The sequence below is a fragment of the Aspergillus brasiliensis genome (genome assembly GCF_001889945.1).
Source record: "Aspergillus brasiliensis CBS 101740 unplaced genomic scaffold ASPBRscaffold_3, whole genome shotgun sequence".
Taxonomy (NCBI): domain Eukaryota; kingdom Fungi; phylum Ascomycota; class Eurotiomycetes; order Eurotiales; family Aspergillaceae; genus Aspergillus; species Aspergillus brasiliensis.
In genome coordinates this window covers 2,847,446-2,870,281 of record NW_027137444.1, presented here as the reverse complement: position 1 = coordinate 2,870,281, position 22,836 = coordinate 2,847,446, and the positions used below count along the sequence as shown (strand labels likewise).

General features: G+C 49.3%; 6 protein-coding genes across 6 annotated transcripts; 5 read left to right on the top strand and 1 right to left on the bottom strand.

Moving 5' to 3' along the window:
* Nucleotides 1-992: 992 nt before the first annotated feature.
* Nucleotides 993-4,270, top strand: ASPBRDRAFT_53082 (uncharacterized protein; the record flags this gene model as incomplete). Its single annotated transcript, XM_067627002.1, has 6 exons — nt 993-1,154; nt 1,207-1,825; nt 1,879-1,988; nt 2,037-3,764; nt 3,822-3,883; nt 3,934-4,270. The coding sequence occupies 6 exons, from the start codon at nt 993-995 to the stop codon at nt 4,268-4,270; spliced, it is 3,018 nt and encodes a 1,005-aa protein (XP_067482379.1).
* Nucleotides 4,271-7,633: 3,363 nt separating this feature from the next.
* ASPBRDRAFT_40385 (calcium/proton exchanger) lies at nt 7,634-9,549 on the top strand. Its single transcript, XM_067624339.1, has 3 exons — nt 7,634-8,071; nt 8,139-8,989; nt 9,054-9,549. The coding sequence occupies exons 1-3, from the start codon at nt 7,691-7,693 to the stop codon at nt 9,124-9,126; spliced, it is 1,305 nt and encodes a 434-aa protein (XP_067482378.1). The 5' UTR covers nt 7,634-7,690; the 3' UTR covers nt 9,127-9,549.
* A 110-nt stretch (nt 9,550-9,659) lies between these two features.
* Nucleotides 9,660-15,246, top strand: ASPBRDRAFT_63667 (putative plasma membrane phosphate transporter Pho87; the record flags this gene model as incomplete). Its single annotated transcript, XM_067628429.1, has 10 exons — nt 9,660-10,148; nt 10,246-10,578; nt 10,655-11,073; nt 11,134-11,161; nt 11,618-11,774; nt 11,871-12,351; nt 12,505-13,765; nt 13,825-14,944; nt 15,000-15,109; nt 15,151-15,246. Exons 1-10 carry the CDS (start codon nt 9,813-9,815, stop codon nt 15,244-15,246), a joined length of 4,341 nt encoding a protein of 1,446 aa, XP_067482377.1. The 5' UTR covers nt 9,660-9,812.
* Nucleotides 15,247-16,005: 759 nt separating this feature from the next.
* ASPBRDRAFT_193788 (uncharacterized protein) lies at nt 16,006-16,984 on the bottom strand (the record flags this gene model as incomplete). The annotated part of the gene is made up of 2 exons (XM_067620673.1): nt 16,006-16,067; nt 16,192-16,984. 2 exons carry the CDS (start codon nt 16,982-16,984, stop codon nt 16,006-16,008), a joined length of 855 nt encoding a protein of 284 aa, XP_067482376.1.
* Nucleotides 16,985-18,206: 1,222 nt separating this feature from the next.
* ASPBRDRAFT_477282 (uncharacterized protein) lies at nt 18,207-19,311 on the top strand. The gene is made up of 3 exons (XM_067625929.1): nt 18,207-18,418; nt 18,486-19,096; nt 19,223-19,311. Exons 2-3 carry the CDS (start codon nt 18,609-18,611, stop codon nt 19,227-19,229), a joined length of 495 nt encoding a protein of 164 aa, XP_067482375.1. The 5' UTR covers nt 18,207-18,418; nt 18,486-18,608; the 3' UTR covers nt 19,230-19,311.
* A 2,570-nt stretch (nt 19,312-21,881) lies between these two features.
* Nucleotides 21,882-22,836, top strand: ASPBRDRAFT_40381 (DUF2470 domain-containing protein). The gene has a single exon (XM_067624338.1). The coding sequence runs from the start codon at nt 22,083-22,085 to the stop codon at nt 22,743-22,745; it is 663 nt and encodes a 220-aa protein (XP_067482374.1). The 5' UTR covers nt 21,882-22,082; the 3' UTR covers nt 22,746-22,836.

Below are 22,836 nucleotides of genomic sequence, written 5' to 3'. Positions count from 1 at the left end.
ATATGAGGCATGCGAGATGCAGCAGTAAACCGTCGAAGCTCCACTTGTTCTGGTTCTACCCGCACCTTCAAACAAACAGCGACAAGCCATCCCCTCCCTCCCTTCGCTTCTCTTCTCTCCCTTCAAAACCATCTACTAGTTTCATCTAGTTCACACTAGCAGTTTGTCCCAAGACACCGTCAGCAATCATTCGCACCTCCATCGGTTATGCAGATGAATCTCAATTGATTAAGCCTCTCCCTTCATCAGCTGTCTCAATCATCCGGCTGCAGTAAGCTTCCTCTTCCCCTGCACATACCCGCCCGACTTCAGGCAGATGGCGCTCTGCATGCGCCACGACTTGCAGACCCCGAGGATGTGCATTCCGCCCCCCTCAACCCTGCATTCCCCATCTCATGTTTTCGTTATGCCTCATGGCCGCGGGTCAGACACCACAACATTGACCATTGTGCAGATCGACGCCTCGTAATACCTCGTTGGCACTCGTTCCAGCCCGCCAGTGTCCGTCTGGTATCCCTCTGCACCGGGGCCGGAGTTTTGCCCGGGCCTGAGAATTCTACTGGCTGAGACCGGAATTTATACTCGAGCGAGGTGAGCTATTTCACTGATATTTGAAAATGTCTTCTGCCGCTCGATCTTCTGTTGTCGTTTACTTTCCTTTTCTTATCCCTCCCTCATATACTGGAGCCTGTCTCTGGGGTGTTCCGTACATTCCATTACTATTCTACCAAAAGGAGGCTTGGGAGATTCGGACTTGGGTCGTGTCCCCATATCTTGCTCCGTATATGATATTGTTCTTGTGGATGATTCCATTGCGGTCATTGTTACTGTTCTCTTGCATGTTTTGATCCTTCCTCCAAACCAACCCTACTGGCTGGCCACTTTCATTCATATAAGCCCATTGGCCTTGGGACGTGCGGTGGGAATTGGACCGTCTACTGCACCTTTCAATATCTATATCCCCTTCCAGAATCACGGAAGAGACCTTCACAATGGAGGGGAAACGCAAATGGGGTTCGCCGTTCTTGCTAATGTGGCTTCTAGCTGCAGAAGGAGTATACTCGGCCCCGAGAGGCACATCTTCAGCTACATCTCTAAAGACACAGTATCCACCGGGTGCCGATACCGAAAGGGTCCTGCCAGGTACACAAGGAGTAAGTGCAAAGCTGCCAAACTGTTATGGAGTTGGTTCTAAAAACCCATCAGTACTATCCGACGAGCCTTGAGCGCGAGGGCCATCCAACCCCGACAACTACAGGGAACTCGAAAGATCCTTGGGGACTTGATGGGCTTCTTGGTGCCTTGGGTGATACCGCAAACCTCCCAGACGAGTTACTGAGCAATATATTACCCGGTTGGGGTAAGAATTATCCAGTGACTGTGCCGGTCTCAGCGTATAAGCCGGCGACAACGGAAGCGACTTCCTCAGCTACGGAACCAGAAACAAAGCCTGTGACTCCTGATACCACCAGTCCGGAAGCGACTTCCTCAGCTACGGAACCAGAAACGGAGCCAGTAACTTCTGATACCACCGGTCCGGAGGCGACTTCTTCAGCTACGGAACCAGAAACGAAGCCAGTAACTTCTGATATCACCAGTCCGGCAGGCTCTAGTCAAAACGCACCGGAGGCGACGACCGCCTCTTCCCAGACAAGCAGTCAAGCTTCGATTACAACAAGCCTGACCCAGTCTTCGATCTCGACGAGTGAGATTCAGCCGTCAAGCTCAGCGAGTCTGGTCCAGCCCACGAGCTCAGCAAGTTCGCCCACCACAGCGAGCCAAACAACGCAGGCGGATATTTCCACGACCCTAACTGTTGCGCCAAGTAAGTCACTCTTCGGTGTAATGCCGTATAATGGCTAACATGCCTGGCGGTAGGCTCAATTACATCAATGTCTGGTCAGGACGTCTTTGTGCCATTGGCAACAGGTCCGATTCCGCAGACCATTACTGCGCGGAACGATCATCCTGTGCCCAAGAAGGGAATCGTACGTATCCCCGTACCAAACTTGTCATTGCTTGCCTAACAAACATAGGAAAATGTCACCACACCGATTGAAACAAACAAGTTCTATGCTGCACTCTTCCTAGGGTCGCAAACCAATACCACCTTCACCCATCCGTATGGTCTCACATGGGCGAAAGGAAGCGGGAATGCCCAAAGTTATGGAATGGCCATTTCTCACAACGAGGTCAATGTCGTTGCAAATGGCCCCACCAACACCAACATTCCTGGCAATCCCATTTCGTACTACATCAATCCCATTGGCATTCAGCATATGATCCTTTCAGCCACAGAACTCAATACCTCAACTGTGCTGACTGCCGAGAATCTGTTGCCCTTCTCCGCTGATGCTGTCTTGAGTCCCACTCCCGGGTCAAGCCAAAGAATAACTATTCCTCTGGTGCAAGGAATGGGATTCGTCACAGGCATGTACAACAACCTCCAGCCGCTGATCCAAAGTAGTGTTTTCTTCAACAAAGTCGTCACTGCTGCTTCTCCTCGGATTGGAATCTACAAATATCAGGTTTCTTTGGCTGATGGAACGGAGTGGCTTGTTTATGCCATTCCCCAGGATGGAAAGGACCCCGATTTCCGCTTGGAGTCGAACACCAACTTCCGTGGCCCAAGTGGGTGGTCTGGCACCGTTCAGATCACGAAAAACCCGGCAGGTGCCTCTGGGGAGAAGCTGTTGGACAACTCTAGCGGTGTCTTTGCTTTGGAGGCTGCTGTATCCGGGTCGGTACAGAACGGTGCTGGCACATACAATCTGGCATGGGCTAAGTCAGGGAAGCAGCTGCAACAGACTCCCCTACTTATGTATGCCCTGCCCCATCACGTCGAATCGTTTGACAACACTACCAAGGGCCGCATGACTAGCATCACCCTTCGGACCACGACGAAGGGTAATGCAACTGCTGTAGTAGGAGAGAACTGGACGATGCTTGAGCCCAACCTTCCGACTCAGATGGGCTTCGACCCGTGGTCGGTATCTGCCGGTAGCGTCAACAATTTGAGTGCTGCTGCTAAACAAGTCATCCTGTCGGTGGCCCCCACAGAGCTCAACCAGAGCATTGACCAGCAGACAAACCTGAATAGCATGTACTACAGTGGGAAGGCATTGAGCAAGTTTGCAACTCTGGTGTACACCGTGAACAAGCTTGGGGGTAACCCAGATCTGGCAGCGTCGGCCTTGCAGAACCTGAAGACCGCTTTTGCTCGCTTCATCGACAATAAGCAACAGTTCCCGTTGGTGTATGACAGTGTCTGGAGGGGTGTGGTGTCCTCTGCCAGCTACGGAGGCGATTCTGGGGCTGATTTTGGAAACACCTACTACAATGATCACCACTTCCACTACGGGTATTTCATCCATGCCGCTGCCATTATCGGGTCGCTCGACCCGAGCTGGCTCTCGGACTCCAACAAGGCCTGGGTGAACATGCTTGTTCGCGACGCCGGCAACTCAGCAGCAAACGACCCATACTTCCCCTTCTCGCGCTCTTTCGATTGGTACCATGGGCACTCGTGGGCCAAGGGTCTCTTCGAGTCGTTTGACGGCAAGGATGAAGAATCAACTTCGGAAGATACAATGTTTGCGTACGCTCTAAAGATGTGGGGAAAGACGGTTGGTGATGCCAGCATGGAAGCACGTGGTAATTTGATGCTGGGAATCCTGCGACGAAGCTTGCACAATTACTTCCTCATGGAGAGTGACAACAAGAATCAGCCTGCGAACTTCATCGCCAACAAGGTTACTGGAATTGTAAGTTACTGTTCTGCCCCCCGTACCCTGATTACACACCACTGACACAGTTCAAAGCTGTTTGAGAACAAGGTTGATCACACTACTTACTTTGGTAACAACCTGGAGTACATCCAAGGGTATGCATGTCCTTCCTATGCTGGGGATCAGAGTGCTAATATAGTAAAAGTATCCATATGTTGCCCCTCTTGCCTTCGTCACCATATGTACGGAGCCAGAACTTTGTTCGAGAGGAATGGAATGCACTCTTCTCAGCCAATGCCGCCGATCCAGCGTCGAATGTCACTGGCGGATGGAAGGGTGTTTTGTACGCCAACCTGGCCCTGATTGACCCAGCATCGTCGTGGAACTTCTTCGCACAGTCGAACTTTGATTATAGCTGGATTGATGGTGGAGCGTCGCGCACATGGTATCTTGCATTTGCAGCCGGTCAGTATATCCCTCCCGACTTTTTGTATGATGAGGTTGCTGACAACCTCGCAGGCTTGGGTGGCGGTCCTGCTTGAGGACGCATCGTCATATCCATGATTTTGATATATTTAGCATGCCACTTTTGATCGTCCAGGATATCTTCAAACTAGAAGATATGCTGTATGTATTGCTGACGTGTTTGGTTGGCGCCGTCTACTATATACCTGTTCATATATCCGACTACCCTGTGGACGTAGTGATATTAGATGTTTATTAATGATATTACCTACATTGGCATTGATGAGGATACTTATTGGCCTTGAATACCAGCACCCAGCAAGACCTACCAGAACATTAGAATTACCCATGTCCACAACACCGCCCCCTAGATAACCTCGATGACCCAAATGCACTAGCATAGCCCCGATGCTCCCTTCCTTGAGACAAGAAGGGCAACCCCGTTCGTCATCATTTTATAAGGCTGCGTAGCCTCACAACAAGCTTATCTATCGCCACAACGTAATATGTGTCTGTCCCAATCAGTCGAGATCCATTTATCCTGCACGTGGCTAGGGTGCATGGGACATGGTTACTAGGAGTTAGTTCTTATGCTAGGCTGACTGTGACTGGGGCTTTGATGTGATCTGAATCTGATAACTGAGACAGTAAACTGATTAGTTAGTTAGTTACTCCGGCTTACATATGTAGCCGTACATGCGGGTTATCAAGAAGGCTGACTGAGGCAGAAATAATAGCACCGTACTTTATCATTCTTGTGGCTTGGATAATCCTCTTTGGTTTACGAAAGCATAAGAATAACCCAGCCACAGTATTTGACTCGTTGTGGAATGCTAATTAGTGGCTTGAGCAGCGATAATATCCTCAGTATGTTGATATTTCTAAACTAAATCCAGCTCAATCTTACAGAATGAAACAAAGTGCAAATACTATGATATGATTGGCCACTGCAGCTTAACCGGTGATTGGGGTGGGTCAAAAAGCAAGGGACGGGCTGGTGCACGGATCAACTCGGGTCTAAGTAAGTAACTAAGTTCCATGATGCATCTTAGATTGTCTGTCCATCTGGTTGGCAACAACATATTTCTTCGAGGCTTGAAGTTAAATTCTTACAGCTGGCTGTCTCGGCCGCTATTTTTGATTGTGATTACCCTACTGCATTGTGGCTGTAACCAATCGGAGGGTAGTGCCGCAAGTGGGAGTTACTAAGTAACTTACTTTGTGTGCTTACGGAGTATGCATCCGTACGAGCATCACACCTACTGATTAAAGTAGTAAGTTGCGATTAGCCGCTGTGGTAATATTAGAGGTGGTCAGTTATTAGTGGTAGTAATCGATATGCTATTTCGTTGTTTGTGTCATGTAGCCTACCTGATTTTACTTATGAATAATATCTCCGATTTTCTCCAATATTAGAAATTGAACGTGTTCGTATAGCAACGTGTTGCGACTGTGTGGGAGTCTTTTGGAAAACTCAGATCCCACCTTATATGCTGTGCACACCGTAGTCTCCTAATTCTCATAGCCCGACCACCAGCTCATAAATCTTAAACACGGTCAAAACCAGCAACTTTGTGGCCAAATAAACCGAGCGAATGAGCATCTTACGTCAAAGGGGGGGGCTTTTCCCCTGAAGGTGGGCCTGATCGTGGCAGTGCAATGCATAGTGAGTGGGTTTCCAGCAGACTTTCCAGTGTCACGGGAGGTCCAGGAACCTGGGAAATTTGATCAAGTAGTTTACTCGGTACAAATGATGAGAGAAATCTCTGGCACAGTGGGGGGTTTGAGGTTGAGGAAGGATGCTAAGTAGATGTTCTACATTCTAGAGTTATCATGCTAACCTCTTGTTTTTCCACCTTATTCAACTGCATCAGGAGTAGATTCAAAGGTTTGAAGGTGGCTGGAGCTGGAAGCATCAGACCCACCCAGAAAATGGATCGATCCGGATTAGTCCGGATGTGCTTCCTCACAGTCACAACAGCCGAATTCTTGCTCTATCGATCTATCTATCCTCTGCATTAGTCTACATCACCATTACCCATGATGGAGAAGCTGCCTATCACTCTTTACACCCAGTAACTCCGTTGTATCCCAACTTTTCAGTCCTTTTTAAACTTTCCTTCTCAAGTACTCCCCCAATCCCCTTCCCCGGTCGGCTTCGGGCACTATCCTCTGGTCTGCTTCCCGCGCAGTGGTCAACGTCATCATCATCCAACATCCCCATTCTCTCGTTTAAAAGTACCCCATCCTGCCCATCAGAATCAACTCAAGATTTCTAACGCCGTCCCAGGTAGCACTACAGACGCATCGTCACGACGAGTAATTACTTTACTCTTCCCCAATCACACTGGCAGTTTTCCACTCTTTCCCCCCCTCCATCAATCCCTGGAACGTTGGATGATCTGGATTGAGGCTGTGCAGCTGCCTCCTCCTTTTGGTCCATTCCCTCCAAGTCTTTGGTCCACCAGAATTTCCTCTCAACCAATTACCGCGGCCAGTGGAACGTCCGGAATCGTGATCACTGCTTAGCGACTCTTTCGGCTGTACCACTAGAATCTGTACGGTTTGAAGTACGTAGCCACCATCTCTTGGCCCCTGTACCTTGCAAAAACTCCTCTTCTTGTTCTTGGTTCAACGTGTGCACGCGTCGCACGGGTCTAGCCATTCCTTCTCCGCCGTGTCCAAGCCTGCAAGGTGGCTTGTGCTGTGATAATACTTTGCTAAGCACAAGCAAAGTTCAGAGAAAGCCTACCCGCGCGACAAGCCACACCATCAGACTTGCTCCATCCGATCACAGGGTGCTAACATTGTCAATCGACCCTTCAAGTCGATTAAGCCCCGTTCGCAAGAAGACGACGGGAAACTTTAGATCAGAAGACCCAGTCGCTCATATCGCTTATATCCCTCAGTCCCCGTTTGTTGTGGTTCCAGAGTTGTCGCCACAGGACTGACATTTCCCAATGGGTAAGTGTTAGACAGAGAGAGAGAGAGAGAACCATCGTTCCTTAGCACTCCTCATCCATGTTTCGAATCCTGCTCCTACCTAATTCTTAATTCCGTTTCCCCACCTCAAGTTTCTTCACATCTACGTCCCTCTTATTCAGGTATCACAGTCCTTCCATTCGTTTGCTTTTCTATTTTGCTTTTTTGCTCTCCTGCTGGCTATGATCGGCACGGCTTGTTGTTTCTTCACGCACAATCAGATCAGTATACTCTTTGGCAGTATATCCGGTCGTTTATAAACTTTGCACTTTCTCCACTCCTTTGTTCATTTAAACTGCTTCGTCGTGTCAACACGCTTTCCTTTCCTATCTATTATTCTGATAGCACCATCCGTGGCGAATGACAACCATTGCCAGCCTTTGTTTCTGCCCACCTCATCCTATTAGGTGCCACGCTCTGTAAACTGGGCTAACAAATTTTCTCAACGTGCTTTTGCAGCGACCAACAATATTTTCAAGTCTTTTAGACGCTACTCCTGGGGCCCCAAACGGAGAATGACGGGCTTATCCTCAGAGAACGGTTCCACGGAGCCGGATGAGAGAGCAGCATTGCTCGGTGACATTGCTCGCAGTAACTCCGGCCTCCGTCCACGACAGCAGAAGCATCACTGGTCTCACTGGCCTAGACGGGTGGCTCATTTGACTTGGTCGACTCTCGTTCGCGACTATGTCAATGTCCTTCTCATCTTTGTGCCATTCGGTATCATTTCCGGTGCTCTCCATTGGGACAGCACGGTCATTTTCACCTTGAACTTTATCGCAATCATCCCTCTGGCCTCTCTCCTGAGCTTCGCGACTGAAGAACTGGCCGCTACCATGGGCCAAGCCCTGGGAGGCTTGATGAATGCCACTTTTGGCAATGCCGTGGAGTTGATCGTATGTAAATTTCTGACTTTCGTCTAATGTCTAATGACCCGGCGCTGACAAGAATTGCCACGGATAGGTCAGTATCATTGCTCTCAAAGACAACCAAATCCGCGTGGTCCAGGCCAGTATGCTTGGTAGCATCCTGTCCAACATTCTGCTAGTCCTCGGCTGCTGCTTCTTTGTCGGTGGCCTCAGATACTCGCAGCAATCCTTCAATAGCACGGTAGCGTCGACAATGTCATCCCTGATGACGGTTTCGTCTGCTTCGCTGATAATTCCCGCCACCCTGTACGCCTCTTTGAGTGGTTCCAATGATAAGGAGCAAAGACGCGACAACATTCTGATCCTTTCGCATGGAACTGCTATCATTCTTTTGGTTCTCTATGTGATGTACCTCTACTTCCAGCTCAAGTCGCATGCGGAGCTCTTTGAAGCGGCCAACGATGACCTCAATGATACAGAGAACCAAGGCGGCGAGGCTGAAGAAGCCGAGGAGGAGGAGCGCTTGCTCAGTCCGTGGGCGGCCACTGTTGCATTGATTGTCGTCACGGTCTTGGTGGCTATCTGCGCCGACTACCTGGTTGGAAGCATTGACAGCATTGTGGCGAAGACTGGCATGAGTCGCACGTTCATCGGTCTTGTTCTCATTCCCATTGTTGGAAATGCCGCAGAGCATGTGACCGCTGTCGTTGTCGCTTGGAAAGGAAAAATGGACCTTGCCATCGGTGTTGCCATCGGCAGCAGTCTTCAGATCGCTCTTTTCGTCACGCCATTCCTTGTCATTCTTGGATGGATCATGAACGTGGATATGACTCTACATTTCCATATTTTCGAGACAATGGCCTTCTTCATCTCTGGGCTGGTCGTGACATTCCTGATTCAGGATGGGAAGTCGAATTACCTCGAGGGTGGACTGTGCCTGGGAATGTATGTTGCTCTTCTCTTGCTGTACTCTTTTCCACCGTCAGGGCTTTTTACTAACGCGTCTCAGGTATCTGATTCTGGCAATCGCCTTCTATATCTACCCAGACGACGTCAACGAAGATGCCCTATTCAACCACTAATACATTGTTTAATGGGGGTGGACACCTTATTGAGCTGCTGCCTACCAGCCGTCTCCGCTCACTATTCTCATTTTCTATCTGTACTCCTTCGTCGTCTCTCCTTAATCCCGTTTAACTGAATATGCCGTTGTAAAAAGCGAGCTAGCTTCCTCGGTTGGGTTCTGTACAGACATGCCCAGTTGCTATTTTGGGCATTTTTCACGCACTACTATGGGAGGTCCTTTCTGTGTTTCAGTCAAGCTGCGGGTCAGTGCCAATGTATGCCGGACAGGCTACAATTATGTGTTCCAATAGGCCAAGAGCCTGGTTTTCAAAAGTCGCCTAATGACTTGTATCCGAGCTGTAGACCGGAAAACAAGATTAATTAGGAATACCAGAAACGGTTTCGTCAGGATTTCCAATTACGGCTAGAACAGTCTGTCTGCCATACAATCAAAGAGTCTCGTAGAAATTCATAGTAGATAAGTAGTGCAGCAACAATCGTCACCTCGTCATCATCCCTGTGGAGGCATTCCATCATGTCCTCGATCCAATGAAACTCTTGGCGGTGGCTGACTCAGCGGGCGGATGTGGAGAGGAAAATCGTTCGCCGGCCTCCAAGGCAAGAGAGCAAGATTCAGGTCGATGTGACTTCCTCCTGCCATCCTCCTTGACATTGATTGTTCATTGAGGGCACACATCACACCATGCCGCCGCGTCTCAACCTTTTCACCGCACGGGCGGTCCCCGTTCTTCGCCAGGCCTCCGCCAACAGCTCGGCTGCTTCCCGACGCAGTTTTGCGACCATTCTCAACACCAACCGGCCTTGCGCGGCCTCGACCGGCCATGGCTTGAAATCCAGTCTGTCACAGAGGAGGTGCAACTCCTCGGGCTCTGACGGTCAGGACAGACCCAAGGGCCCGACCGAGGACCCATTGCCCCATGTTAGCGAAGAGGCCGCGGAGATCAGCAAGATCATGGATAAGAAGTGCGACGGTACTCCTGCCAGTCCTGAATTGGAACAGGGATCTCCTATTTCTGAGGTGCGTTTGTCCTCTCCAAGTTTTTGTGGATGTCTTGTCATTTGCTGTTGCTGCTGCGTGCCCGGGGTCCTGTATATTGACTATTGTCTCCGCATAGATCCTGCAACGTGATGAAGAAGCCCGGAAGCATATGCCCAAGGTCATGCAAGACCAGATGAAGCGTCCATCCGGTAGCCGTTCATTCTCGACATCCGCTCGCCGTCTGCAGCCAGAACTCCAGGGAAAGGAACTGGACGATGCCTCGGCGTCGGTCGTGGCCAACATGATCTCCCAGGTTAACCAGCAGGCCACGGAGCTGCACCCTGGACTCAAGTTCGAAGCGCCCGCGAACCTTCCGAAGACCGAGAACTTCCGCAAGAGATACGAGACGATAGTGGAGCAGTTCACTAAGCTGCTCATGCAAGATGGCAAGCTGAGCAAGGCCCAGAACGTATGTTTTACAGTGCAGAGTGACTTTATATTGTTTTGAGAGGATATTGACACTGACATTGGTTTGTCTGGGTTAGACCATGGCATTCATTCTGGACCACTTGCGCACTGCTCCTCCCCCTAGTATCAACCCCCGGCGCCGCTTGCTCCCGGGTCCTCCCGCTCCTCAGCTCCCTCTTAACCCCGTCCTCTATCTCACTTTGATTGTCGACTCGGTCGCACCGTTGCTCAAGCTCCGTCAACAGAAGGGTATCGTTGGTGGTGGTGTGTCTGTGCAGGTCCCTTCTCCTCTTGCGCTGAGACAGCGCCGGAGAACCGCGATTAAGTGGATTATTGACGCCTCTGACAAGCGTCGGGATAGCCAGTTTGGCCAGCGGGTGGCTAATGAGCTGGTTGCTGTCGCCGAGGGCCGCAGTGGAGTGTGGGATAAGAGGGAGCAAGTGCACAAGCTGGGTGTTGCTGGCCGTTCTAACCTTGGATTGGTTGCGCGCCGGAGGTAGTGTACTTATTCTAGTTGACTTGAAGGAGAGCCATTTCTATTGTGATGATATCAGAGGGCGTTCGGCTACATTGTACCTATGGTGGTATGCAGTAGGGAAAGCTAGAGAGATGGATGGATGGTGTTGTATATTATCTGAAACCTGTACTTCCTTTTCTTTGACCGTTTTGAAAGCATTTGGATTAGAAAATTTACGCATAATTGATTCAAGATGAAGGGTCTGATGATTTGTCGAGTTGCGAGACATGTCTAATTTTCTAGTAGTGATTGGTAACTGGTCAGTAGTAGGAGATAAGTACTTAGTAGTGGTGAGTGAGTGATGCGACTAATGAAGTCCTCGACTCCCGTCACGAGCCAAGTGACACCGGCGATGACTAAATCCGCTAGTCGCGGCTGGGGCCCCCAATTCTGGCCCCTGTCAACCAGCTTCGCTGTAGCTTCACCGATCACCATTGCCTGCCTACTCGCGATCTGTAGGATGCACTTCATCTCCTACAGGCATCTTTCCATTGGCATATTAAACGACATGCTTCATTGACAGCTGGATCGGGTGCAATCCCTGTTCGAGACGCGTGGAGGAGGAAAGTCTGACGCCGATCGGGTATACTCCGTACTACTATTCCTGCCGGCGTCCCGTGCTTCATTATTCGTCCTCCCGATAACGCCCAACGCACTGCAGATAACTACTTACCAGGCTAGTATATACGACCATCAACTAGCTAGCGTTAGCGGCGCGACTCGAGAACGTGGAACGTCGCCCTTCCAAACACCCTCGCACAAATAACGCTGGACAGCATCCGCCCGCTGTCTCTGCTGCCCCGCTCTTCCCTGCCTCTTTTCCTTCCTGTCCAACACCGTGTCGTCGAATGCCGGCGATCGAACCTGGGCACGCATCGCTGCTGCGAGGGGTGCCTCTTCCGACGATAACGACGTAACCCGGAGCGGCCAGTCTATCGAACTCGTCCAGTATCCTGACTCACCTGCCACAAATTCCCGTCAGACTCACGCGACTCTTCCTCCGACCCAGCTGACTGTTCCGGAGTCGGAATACCCTCCTCACCATCGTACAGACCACCGGGAAGGTCATCCTCAGCAGCCTACACCGCGGGAGAAACCGGTTATCATCAAATATTGGATAGAAGCTCTTCGTCGTCACTCTCACCGCCACCAGACTAGCGGTTCCGCCGACAAGATGAAGTTCTCACACAGCATTCAGTTCAATGCGGTGCCGGACTGGAGTGCTTATTACCTGGCTTACAGCAACCTCAAGAAACTGTACGTCTACCCTCTATCTCTCTCTCTCTTGCCCTCCGCCGGGGGGATTCTCTTCTTTTATTGCGAATGTCACATTACACTCGGGAAATGCATGCTACATTGGCGGAAATTTCTCTGTTGAATGGGTTTCTCTAACTGTTGTCCACTGTTCAGGATTTACTCCTTAGAACAGGAGGTGCATCGATCGGCCGGACATGAACATGTAGATGTTGAATCAGCCCCATTGCTAGATGGCGGGAGTCTGAACACTGATGCGATATTTCGTCGGGCTCTAGATGCAGAGCTCGAGAAGATCTGCTCGTTTTATCAATCCAAGGAGGCGGAGATCTTCACTGAGGTCGAGGATGTTCTCAGAGATGCCGAGGAATATGCGCACAGGGCCGATACTATGAATTTCGATCCCATGAGTGAGACCATGATCAAGGGTCGCACGGCCAGTTCAAGCTCCAGACAGCGGCCTGGGAGCATCATCCGTCCGGTGTCATCCAACCCCGAACGGCGTCATAGCGCATTCAGCGAAACATTGGCCGATGATGATGATGACGATGCAGATAGTGACGAGGAGCCCGCGACGCTGTCGAATCAGCGTCGACCTCAGTCGCATGGCGCCGAGTCTAGCAATCCAGATGGTAGTCGTACGGACGACATGAGGGATTCTGGGCTCTGGGCGGCTGATTCCCGGATTCTGGGCTACAGTGGTCCATCCACGCACCGCGGGGGTGCACCCGACGACCACTTTTCGGATCCAATCGTCGTAGACCTCTACAATTCCGGGCTTTCGCTGAAGAAGCGGGCTGTTGCGACGTATGTTTCAGTCTGTGGACTCAAGTCCTACATCCAGCTTAACAAGACCGGGTTTTCTAAAGCACTGAAGAAGTACGATAAGATCCTTGACCGCAATCTGCGCCGGGACTACGTGAATTCTGTTGTGTCTTTGGCCTATCCCTTCAAAGACTCTACCATGGAAAAGGTTGATGACAACATTCGCAAAGTCGAAGAGGTCTACGCGAATGTCGTCACCACCGGTAACATTCCCCTCGCCAAACGTGAACTCCGTCTGCACCTCAGGGAACATGTTGTTTGGGAGCGAAACACGGTCTGGAGAGAAATGATTGGCATCGAAAGGAAGGCTCAGGCGGCGAACGTCGGTATTCGCAGGACGCTTTTGGGTGGAGACGAGAGCCCTTCCAGAGCACGACGCCAAGGGGATGAGCAGGAAGTCGTGCCCAAGATGCTCAGGACGCCTTTTGGAGTGATCCGAATCCCGCAGTGGCTCTGTAGTTTGAGTCTCGTCACCCTCGTTCTCATCCTGCTTGTCTTTGGCATTTTACTTTCCGTCCCGATCATGGAGAAGCCGGAACAGCAGAACTGTCTGGCCATGCTGGTTTTTGTCAGTTTGCTGTGGGCTACCGAGGTCGGTTTGATCCCCCTACATCCTATTTCATCAGCTAACCTTGGATTTTATCACCACAGGTTATCCCTCTATTCGTCACTTCGCTACTCATTCCTTTCCTCGTTGTCATGCTCCGTATCATGTTGTCCGATAGCAAGCCTCATGAACGCTTAGGCCCGAAGGAAGCCACCGCCGCTGCTTTCAGCGCCATGTGGACGCCAGTCATCATGCTGTTGCTTGGAGGCTTCACCATCGCTGCGGCGCTGTCCAAGTACGATATCGCTCGTCGTATGGCCATGTTCGTCCTGAGTAAAGCCGGGTCCAATCCCAACATCTTGCTTCTCACCAACATGTTTGTGAGCATGTTTCTGAGTATGTGGATCAGCAACGTCGCTTCGCCGGTGCTCTGCTACTCGATCATCCAACCTCTCCTGCGAAACCTGGAGCCCGATTCTAGCTTTGCCAAGTCTCTTGTTCTAGGCATTGCCCTGGCCGCCAACGTGGGCGGTGCCGCGTCGCCCATCGCCTCTCCTCAAAACATCATCGCTCTGCAGAATATTTATCCGAGCATGAGCTGGGGCACCTGGTTCTTCATCTCAATACCAGTGTGCATCCTCTCCATCGTCGCAATCTGGATACTCTTGGTGCTTACCTTTAAGCCCAGTCGCGAGACGGCCGTCGCCATTCGCCCGTTGAAAGACAAGTTCACTGGTGTTCAGTGGTTCATCAGTATTGTCACGCTGTCAACCATCGCATTGTGGTGTGGCAGTCACCAACTCGAGCATATCTTCGGGGACATGGGCGTTATCGCCATTATTCCCATGGTTCTGTTCTTTGGCACGGGTATTCTCAACAAGGAGGATTTCAACAACTTCCTCTGGACGATCATCATTCTGGCCGCTGGTGGGCTTTGCCTCGGAAAGGCCGTCACGTCCTCGGGTCTCCTTCACACCCTTGCGAATGCCATCCGCCTGCGGGTGGAGCACCTCAGTCTCTACGGAGTGCTGCTTGTGTTCTCTGCCCTCATCCTGGTCATTGCCACGTTCATCTCCCACACTGTGGCAGCCCTCATCATGCTCCCACTGGTACGACAGATCGGACTCGGCATGGATGACCCGCACCCGAACCTGCTCGTGATGGCGAGCGCATTGATGTGCTCTGTAGCCATGGCTCTGCCGACCAGTGGCTTCCCTAACATGAGTAAGTTAATCACCATCCCTTAAGCCTCGAGTATGTAGGTACTAACAACTCGCAGCGGCCATCATGACCGAGGTACCCCAGACAGGCCAGCGGTATCTGCAAGTCCGTCATTTCTTCACGCGCGGTATCCCCGCCAGCTTGATGTCCTTTGCCGTGATTGTCACGGTAGGATACGGGTTGATGTACATTGCTGGGCTGTGATGTAGTGTTGCTATCTGATTGAGATGTCAGGGCAGACTTACAATGTTTGCTTTGCTATTGCTTCTCATTTACTTTATATGTGGTGGAAATTTGAAAGATGATTGACCTAATATGATGCTGATTTAGCCTGGTCTGGGCATTCTTCTTTATTAGATCGGTGCGATTTTATGGGTGGACGTCAGTCATCTTTGATGGATGATGGGTACCGACTTACTTTTTCTTTTTTTTATTCTCTTCTCTCTCGGCTAGATGATGAACGATAGAAATATACCAGATTGATGGCTATAGAAGTAAAGATGTAGACAGTATAGACTCAATTCATTATCCTGTACTAGTAATATACTAACCACCCCAATGATAAAGCATGGTAGAACATGGTAGTAACTATGGTGACGGTACAGGTTCTGTACAGACAGTAACACAACTGAACCCAAGCAGCAGTACCTGCACCTGCTCATGCATGACACAGGAAAGAAAGAAGGAAGGAAAGAAGCAATATCATGATTCATCAAGCGCATAATATAAACCGGGGGAAAATGGAAACCACAAGAACCAGAATCGGAATCAGATCTAGACCGTATCGTGCAACAGTCAAGCACTGCATGATGAACATAGCATAGTAACATAACATATCATATGTATGATGGAAGAAACAATCACAGGTCAAGTAGTAGTTAAGGTATCGTATCAGAAAGCATCATCATCAAGACAAATAGAAGAGAGAAGAGCAGACACCGCGACCAAACACACAAGCGGATAGTAACTTCAACGAGACTGACTGACTTTTTCCAGAAAAGAAAATCCCAGTACTCTCCTCTCCTCTCCTTATCAATAACTCACTCAGTTCCTATCCGCAAGAGTTAGTCAGGTGTCTCCAACAAGGGTATCATGTATTCGCTCGCAAGCAATTCGATTTCACGAACTGATGTATATCAGATAAATTATAATGGGGGGAATGTAATATAGGGTATGAAGGAAAGGGAAAGGACAGGGGGAGGGAAGAGGGGAAAGGGGTAAAACATACAACAAGCCAAGTGTCAGATCACCATGGATCTTCGCCTTCAACTGCACCTCAATATCCAGATTCAGATCGAGTCTCAATCGCAACTGCTCATCCTTGCCCTCTTCTTTATCCTGGCCGCCTCCTCCACCGAGGATCCCGCCCACAGCTTTCCCTGCACTCCCTGTCACTCCGTTCAGGGCATTGCCTGCTGTGTTCTGGACGAGATCACCGGCTTGGCCGACACCAGGGAGACCGCCGAGGGGACCGCCGTCTTGACCCTGCTGTTGCTGTTGTTGGGGGCGCTGACGGCGCTGGCGACGGGGTCGGTCTACTTGGCCTCCGTTGTTGTCCATGTCGGAATAGTTGTCTCGTTGACGGAGTTTCTGTGGGGGTCGGGAACGACGCTTACGGTCTTGGGAGGGTTGAGGGGCGCGTTGTTCAGGTTCTGGTTCTGGCTCCTCGTCGGAGGATTCGGGTTCTTGTTTGGGTTGAGGGGATGGGGGTTCCTCTTTCTTTGGTTGTTTCTCTGGTTCTTGATCTTGTTGCTGTTGCTGTTGGGTGTCTTGGTCTTGATCGTCTTCTTGCTTGGGTTGAGGATCTTCTTGTTCTTCTTTCTGTTCTTCTGGCTTGTTGTCTTCGGCCTCTTCTTCCTTGGACTTGTCTTCTGTAGTGTCGTTGTCCTGGTCAGGCTTCTGGTCTTCTTGTTCGCCTTGATCACCAGTAGGAGGAGGGTTCTCTTGTTGAGGGGAAGAAGGGGAGGAAGAAGTAGGATTGTTCTCTCCTTCTTGGGAAGGGTTGTTGGTAGTGGATTCAGGCTTCTGAGATTGATCAGACATGATGAGAGAAGAGAGAGAAGAGGAAGGAAATCAACGAGATCTAATACTTCAGCGGCGGTCTGGGGCACGGGGACGTACACTATATAGGGCTCGGCTGGACCGTCCAATGGCCGGGCAATATTTATAGATTCAGGCTGGAAGTTACCCGCGGAATACGCAAGGGAGAGTAGAATGAGAGTTAGAAGAAGAGGGGGGCGACGTCAGTCGATGGTGTGAATTGTAAGAAATACAAAAAAAGATGGAGGGATCAAGCCAGTATGTCATTTGTGCCACTCATCATCTCACACGCCCCCCTCCTCTCCTCCTCCACCTTGCAGGCAAAAGATGTGAAATGATGGTAGACGATGATGATGATGACGTCGCGTGGCTGGGACCATACATCTTTTAGACTAGTTCAGTCTAGTCTAGTCTACTTCTTTTTCTTTTCCATCGGAGAATTAATTGGAAGAAGGCGAGATCGTCGGTGCTTCGGCCGGGATTGCAAGGACATCGTAATCTTCTGGACTGGAATAGGGTCATCTCATCTGTCTCTGGCCCCACTGCAACGACGTCAGTGCACTGACTGACTGGGTTGAGTGGTCCACTTGCAAGCCTGTCAGACTTTACCCGGTCTCTCTCCAACTATCTCTCCATCTACAGTAATTATTAACTATCTACCAGGTATCTTCTTTGTCTAAACGGCGAGTATATGGCAAAAATGGTCCCCGGTATTTGGCGACTCGGATACTGTTGCCGCGAGACTTTCAAGGATAACCGTGGATGCTGACGGGGAGGTTTCTTGGATCAGACAGTCGACCGGCGGCAATGCAGACGAGAGTTCCATGGTCCAAAAGTATCACAATCAGGGAAGAGTATCCGAGAGTCGCGATGGAGGCACGTTCTGCCATGAGGTTGAACGCAACAAAGAAATGATTCAATAAAAAAAAAAGAGGGTCCGGGCAACGTGGACTCGATGACGATCAACTGGCTCGACCGTCATCGGCTGACTGGAGGATCTTCTGAGACAGACACACAATGCCGTTGATACGATGATGATGATGGTGATGATGCAGTCATCGTCTTGTAGTCTTTTCGAACGAATGAATTAAATTAATTGGTGATGGTGCAGCTACTCGGCCGCTTCCTCCCTGCGCCCACAACGTCATCCTCCCCATCCTCCAGCCCTGCACGTTTAATCTCCACACCTCCAAACACACGGCCCATACATCATTCTTCTTTTGCTGCTGTTTCTAAACTTTAGGTTTTCCCTTTTACCCTCCGGAGTGTACTCCCTTCTTTTCTGGTTTTGCATGCTCAATTCACTATTCTAACTTGAACGGTCTGTCTGTCTGTCTGCTGTGTCCGCACTCCGGCCGACTGACGAGTTGCCCCATCCAGCAATCCTAACGAAGGCCACTGCCTCATTCTTCGCCTCCCGCATTCGGGCTCCTTTTTGTATGTAAACCAAGTCGTGCCGCTCTGCCCGCTTTCTGGGATTCTAACAGTCACTCCGGGCTGGTAGGAAATTATATCAATATTCAATCCTATCCACTACATCCACTACATCCACTACAATCTATCATACCATCTTCCCCTCCCTCTACTCTACTCTACCCCATCCCCCACAATCGACTACTAGATCAACATGGCTACCGCTCAGGCTGAGAAACCAGCCACCAAAACCTTTGCTAATGATCCCGATGATGTCTCCGACTACGATTCCGAGGATGACTATTCCGACGACGACACGCAACAAAAGCCTCAACAACAGCAGCAACAACAACAACGCCGCCGTCGTCGTCCTCGGCAGCAAGACCCCAACGATGAAGACGACACCTATTATTCCGATGAGTACTCGGATGACTACGATGACTACGACGATGAAGATGATGACTACTACGACGACGAAGAGGAAGAGGCCCAGGCCATGGAACGCTACCAGCCCACCACCATCAGCAGCCGCGACAATGTGCCGGCACAACCCATCGCAAACGGCGGCATGCAGGAGGCCGAAGGCAAAACCGGCGATGACTGGGAGGATCAAGACGGAATGAAGTTGAAATTGGAATTGAACCTGGATATTGAAGTCGAATTAAAGGCTCATATCCATGGTGACTTGACGTTGTCCTTGCTGTAAGTTCTCCCTTGTTTTTCTCCCATGTTCTGATTTATCACATTGATTGCCGCGGGGGAGAATCGGCCTGCGTGCGGGCCAAGTGCATGCAATCAATCAAATCACTTAATCTCGTTCGCTACTAGTACTTGATCGAGATCCGATGGTTGACATGATACCCCTTTCTCTTTCCAGCGCATGATTTCGCCTCTTTGCCTCCTCGAGTTCAGCATCTCTTATCATGTTCACCCGTCTTTTCTCCGTCGCCGAATTCCGAGCGATGTTTCGGTGTCGGGTGTCGTCGATGAGAACTAAATCAATCCTCCGGCCGACATAGTTGAATGGTTCGTTCGATAAATTCCCGGGGAAGAGAGTGGCTGTTCTGTTCTTTCCTTTTTTCGCCACATTGCGGGCGCGCGTGTGGTTGACGGTCGGTCGGGTTCCTGGCGATCGTTGCACTTTTCGTCCATTTCGGCCGGCGCTCACAAAATCCACTTCCATTTCCTCCCTCCATTCCGTTCCGTTTCCGTTATGACGTTTACGAAAGGATTTTCCTCGGTGCGCTTCTCTCAACAATAGCGGTTGTTCTTTTTGCCTTGAATTACGTTGTATCCATTTTTATTCTTTTACATTGCCATTGTCCGGATAGAAGTGGCGACTACACTTGGTTACTGATGTATGCGATGTTTCTATCTATGGTGATGTTTATCTTGACCCATCTACTCCATATTCCAGTGTCTGTGCGCACTTATACCATTGGTATGGTTTATGCTTGATCTACTCTGCAGTTATAATAAGGATATTGATTATTATCACTCGCCAAATTACCTTATAATAACTATCGCTCTGTTGGTAGTGCTCTGCAGCTTTCTCTATTCCGTACACATAGCAAGTGTCTCGGCAACGCCGACCGTAGATACATGATACTACAACAGCAAGCATTATTAGAAGACAGGCATCTATCTGACATACTTTAATACACTAGACTAAAGCCTCTGCATAACGACTAGATTTACCTGACATATTCTGAGTCCAACAATATCGCATCGCATACTTTCAAACTCACTCAACAATGAATGACCTACCAGGTCTAGCCTACACATAAGAAATCAAATAAGATGATATAATCCCTCACTCTATGAGCAAATAGAACAACAACAACAACAACAAGTATGAGTGAAGCTTTTATTTCTATTTACAAATTCCAGAAATACATATATATATCGTTTCCACCTTACCTTGCGTAGTGGTACTACACCGCATGAAGTAACTTAAGATATCTATATTATCCATACTGGTAGTATGCTGTGCTAGAGAACATGATTCATGCGCTACTTAATATAGAATAATCCTACTCATTCATTGAAACGGTGCATCTCTTCTTCTGGATAATCCGACGTGGAAGCTCAGGTCAGATGAAATACTCGTGCGACTGATGGGATTATGTTCGTATGATGATCATTGGCAGGTCTCATGATATGTATAAACATTGTCTACTACTTCTTTGTTATCTATGAAGCAAGTCATAGTATCTTTGTATGTAGAAATTTAACACATGGTTTGGCGATCTACTTATTTCAATTCCAAATATAGTGTTTATCTGTTGTTGAACAGTCGTGGCACAGTATTAATTCTATCAGGTATGCTGGAGGAAACCATTTGTTAGTATGTGCTCTTTTGAGTAATGTATTCCCCTAACTCCAATAATATTATTAGCACATGGCGAAGTATAGATGCCAAGGTGTCCAGCTTACCTATTCCTTCAAAAGAAACACCAATAGGTGGTGTGGTCATAGTCAGCTATGCAATAGACTGTCAGTAGCGGTTTGTATCACATCAATGTCTGGATTGCAAGGATTCGAATCAAAATTGCGCATTGGTCATCAGAGTTACTTGGAAAATAGTCATTTATCCATCCCATGAATGTTGCTGTAGTCGGAGGCCGATATTTGGATGTCATTAGTATATCCGACATGTGTTCTGAGTGACTAGCTAGCTGACTGTTATATGTTCTTTCTCTTGAGATGCTAATTATTAAGGCGGGGGGTTAAGATCTATCTATTTGTACTGATGAAACATAGTAGAACAGGTTTGTCCTTGCGAAATATAGCTTGTATAGTAAATCGATAGTGCGAATATGTGGTATTCGGATGGAGATTTCAACAGGCACAACATTATAGTATATACACTATCGACGATAGGTATAGTTACAATTCATTCATCACTTTATGATATTGATGACGAGCCATGTAGCTTGGTTTGGAGCCAAAGCAGTGGAACGAAATAGGGTTGACGCTTTGGTTACTGATTAATGGGAGTTTGATTTCTTTTTTGGATTATACACATGTCTTGATCCATGGGAAGCTGAGAGTATATACATCTTTTTGTTCAAGTCCTGGGAGTTGTCGGCTTGGATATGCTATTCTGATGTGGAAGATCCTTTTGAAAGAGTTTGTAGTAAGATCCACTGCCAATGTGCAATGATATGCCTGGCCAGATTTTCGATAGGCTGTTGATATCTTTGCAGGGGCCCAGACTCTATTTACTACTGCGCCAGGAGAATTGTGAAATCCCCGGCGTGCTGATAATTTTCATGAGCAGAATGACCCCTGGTGTGTGCTAAAAATATATAGTCGGATTTTTGATTTGATAGCAATCTTAGCGCTGAGATGACACAAATATCTGTCAAATAATATTACTATCGAATAGTACAAGCAATACGAACGATGATAATGTCATATAAACTAGAGGTGCAGAAGATGGCAAGTTCACGTGTGGTACCTCAATATCCGCGGAGCGCAAGTTCCTCGGAAAGGGTGAGCCCATCGCGATGTTGGCGATCCCGAGGTCCTCTTGGCGGGATCAAAAAGGAGTCCGCAAACCACCACTCAGTCGCTATCCCCACACATACCAGCAGCCAACATCTGCCACTCAGCATATATTAAGAGTTGATTCGCACTTATTAAGAAAAAGGAAGAAAAGCAGAAAAGAAGAGAAGAAGACATCATGGCACAAGACCGCTCCAACATCTCCTTCACCATCACGCACATGAACGCCAACCACCAAGACTCCCTAGCAGCCTATCTCCAAGTTTACTGCCACGTTTCAGCCCGCGAAGCCAAATCCGCCCGCCTCGAAGACATCAGCTTATCCGACCTCGTCATCAGCGCCAATGGCACACGCTACACGGTGCCCATTGACCCAGCAATGGGGAGTTTCTCCGAGTCCCGATCCCGCCTGGTCGCCATGCACCAGGAATGTCTGGCGCGACTGGGCCGGTCCGACATCACCATCAAAGAATATCGTCGGCCAGAGGGAATCGAAATCTTCCTTTTCTTCGTATTTGCGGCTGCACTGGTAGGGTTCTCTCGGCGCAGCAACTTCCTGCCTGGGTCGTTACTCTACGAAACGGTGGGACTGGGTGCGGTTCCGCCACTGGCGCAACTGTTTTACAAGACGCAGCCGTTTGTGCTTACAACTATTGTCGGGTCGCATGTGGTGGAGACGAGTTTATTCGCGGTGAAGCGGTTGAAGCGACATGGGGTGCCGGTGTTGTCGTTGGTGTGGTGCGCGTGGGTGGTGTCGAATATGATTGAGGGGTATACGGTGTGGAGGAGGTTTGATCGGATGGTGAAGCAGGAGGGGGCGAAGAGGGAGCACCGGAAGTAGTCTTATGTACTAGATAGCTTGAAAATAGACATGGCTACCGGATTAATGAACCACAACACATAACTAGGGACTGAACTATCAGTATCTACGG

Excerpts from the sequence above, each read along its gene's own strand:
- ASPBRDRAFT_477282 (XM_067625929.1), top strand. The coding sequence starts at position 18,609 with ATGGCTACCGCTCAGGCTGAGAAACCAGCCACCAAAACCTTTGCTAAT.
- ASPBRDRAFT_40381 (XM_067624338.1), top strand. The coding sequence starts at position 22,083 with ATGGCACAAGACCGCTCCAACATCTCCTTCACCATCACGCACATGAAC.
- ASPBRDRAFT_40385 (XM_067624339.1), top strand. The coding sequence starts at position 7,691 with ATGACGGGCTTATCCTCAGAGAACGGTTCCACGGAGCCGGATGAGAGA. Across the intron at positions 8,072-8,138 it reads GCAATGCCGTGGAGTTGATC|GTCAGTATCATTGCTCTCAA; the intron begins GTATGTAAATTT and ends TGCCACGGATAG. Across the intron at positions 8,990-9,053 it reads GGTGGACTGTGCCTGGGAAT|GTATCTGATTCTGGCAATCG; the intron begins GTATGTTGCTCT and ends AACGCGTCTCAG.